The following is a 1,451-nucleotide window of genomic DNA, read 5'->3' on the forward strand; positions in this document are numbered from 1 at the left end:
AGATTAGGCACCTAGGGGCAGTGTTTCCAACAGCACAGCAGGAAAGAAACAAAGACCCTGAGCGGGGGGGACGGGCTGCCTGACAGGCTCCCGGCCTCGCCGATATGGGTGTGTTAATGCTCGGATGAAGACTCCACCCACACAATCAATCAGGAGGAACATGAGTGTTCGCAGCCTTGCAGCCGTTGGACGTGCGCGCGCGAGGGGGCGCGGACGTCCAAAAGTGTTGGCTGCCAGCTGGCGGGGCGCGCACGCCTTCGGCTGCGAGAGACGAGAAACACGTACACCCCCCCTTCCTTCCATCCGTTTCTTTCGGTTCGGGCTGGCTTTCCTGTCCGTTGGTGAAAGTGGTATGTAGTACCACCAAAAGAACGGATGATGAGCTTACGGGCAAAATAGTGCCGCGCGAAACCGGAGCTTTGTTCGTCTACAGGGAGATTTCATTACGGGAAGGCAAAGCCGTTTCGCTGGAAGTTGCTTGGCTCGATAGTGCGGTGCAAGCCGCTGATCGTTGGCGCTGTGCAAAGAAGAAAAGCAGCATTATTTGTCAGCCTGTGTGTGATCTCTTTGCTCGCTATTTTTTCTCGGTCCATAAACTTTATCGAACGAAACGCACGGCACGGACCACGTTGCATGTCGCGCTCTCTTGACATCTCTTGTCAATGAATGTCAAACCGGGCCCTATTCCAGTTGATCAGTCTCCTTCCGGGCAATCATCCTCATCGTCAACCCGATGCCGTCCCCTCAATCGGCGGTCCTTGCTCAGCTCTCTGTCCCGTCCTTCCCGTTGCACGCAATCACTTCAATCAATCGCTAGTGTTTTGCACCGGGAGCCCGCGCGCACCTTGACGAACGCTCGTGCGTTGGTTTGCGGCGGGATCGGGGGGAGGGGAGGAGAGGGGCGCTCTGTTCCACAAGGGAAGGGATTGCAATCTTTTTTTGGCTCATGCGGAAGCAAGAGAAGAACGAGATGGAGGGGGGATGAGGGCGCCTGAAGAAAATCAAAAGAAGATTTCAAAAAAGATGAAGCCATGTGAATTGGATTGGGAAAATGAAGGATACTAGCGTCGAGAGTGGAGCCCCTTTTGGGCAGGCAAGCCACGAATCCGCCCACTCGGCGCTCTCAGCCCAGGAAGCGAAATGGGGCGAGCACCACCAGCATGAAGAAAAGTAATATTGCGATCAGTTAATACGGGAGCTCGACCCCGGGGCACTTATTTCCTTCGTTTTCTGCCTTCGAAATTGCTGAGAGGGGTTCGTGAGAGAAACGAGACAAAAAAAAAAGCAAACACCTCGAGGCTAGCCCTGCGCCACCCCGTTCGTTCCGGTTGCTATTTTGTTCCTTTGTTTTGATCTGCTACTTTTTGTCTTTTTGATTACCAGGGCTTGTCCAAAAGTCAGGCGAGGTCTCAGGCGGGCAGCGGAAGCTGCGGGCCGGTGGCTCCNCCNCC

The 1,451-nt window shown here is 54.7% G+C and overlaps 1 protein-coding gene across 1 annotated transcript; it reads left to right on the forward strand.

Moving 5' to 3' along the window:
* On the forward strand, positions 1 to 554 carry GGTG_14380 (hypothetical protein; the record flags this gene model as incomplete). The annotated part of the gene is made up of 2 exons (XM_009232307.1): positions 1 to 108; positions 400 to 554. Coding segments are annotated over exons 1-2 (159 nt in total), but the record flags the coding sequence as incomplete, so codon positions are not given.
* Between the last annotated feature and the right edge of the window lie 897 nt (positions 555 to 1,451).

This window comes from Gaeumannomyces tritici (genome assembly GCF_000145635.1).
Source record: "Gaeumannomyces tritici R3-111a-1 unplaced genomic scaffold supercont2.336, whole genome shotgun sequence".
NCBI classification, from domain to species: Eukaryota; Fungi; Ascomycota; class Sordariomycetes; order Magnaporthales; family Magnaporthaceae; genus Gaeumannomyces; species Gaeumannomyces tritici.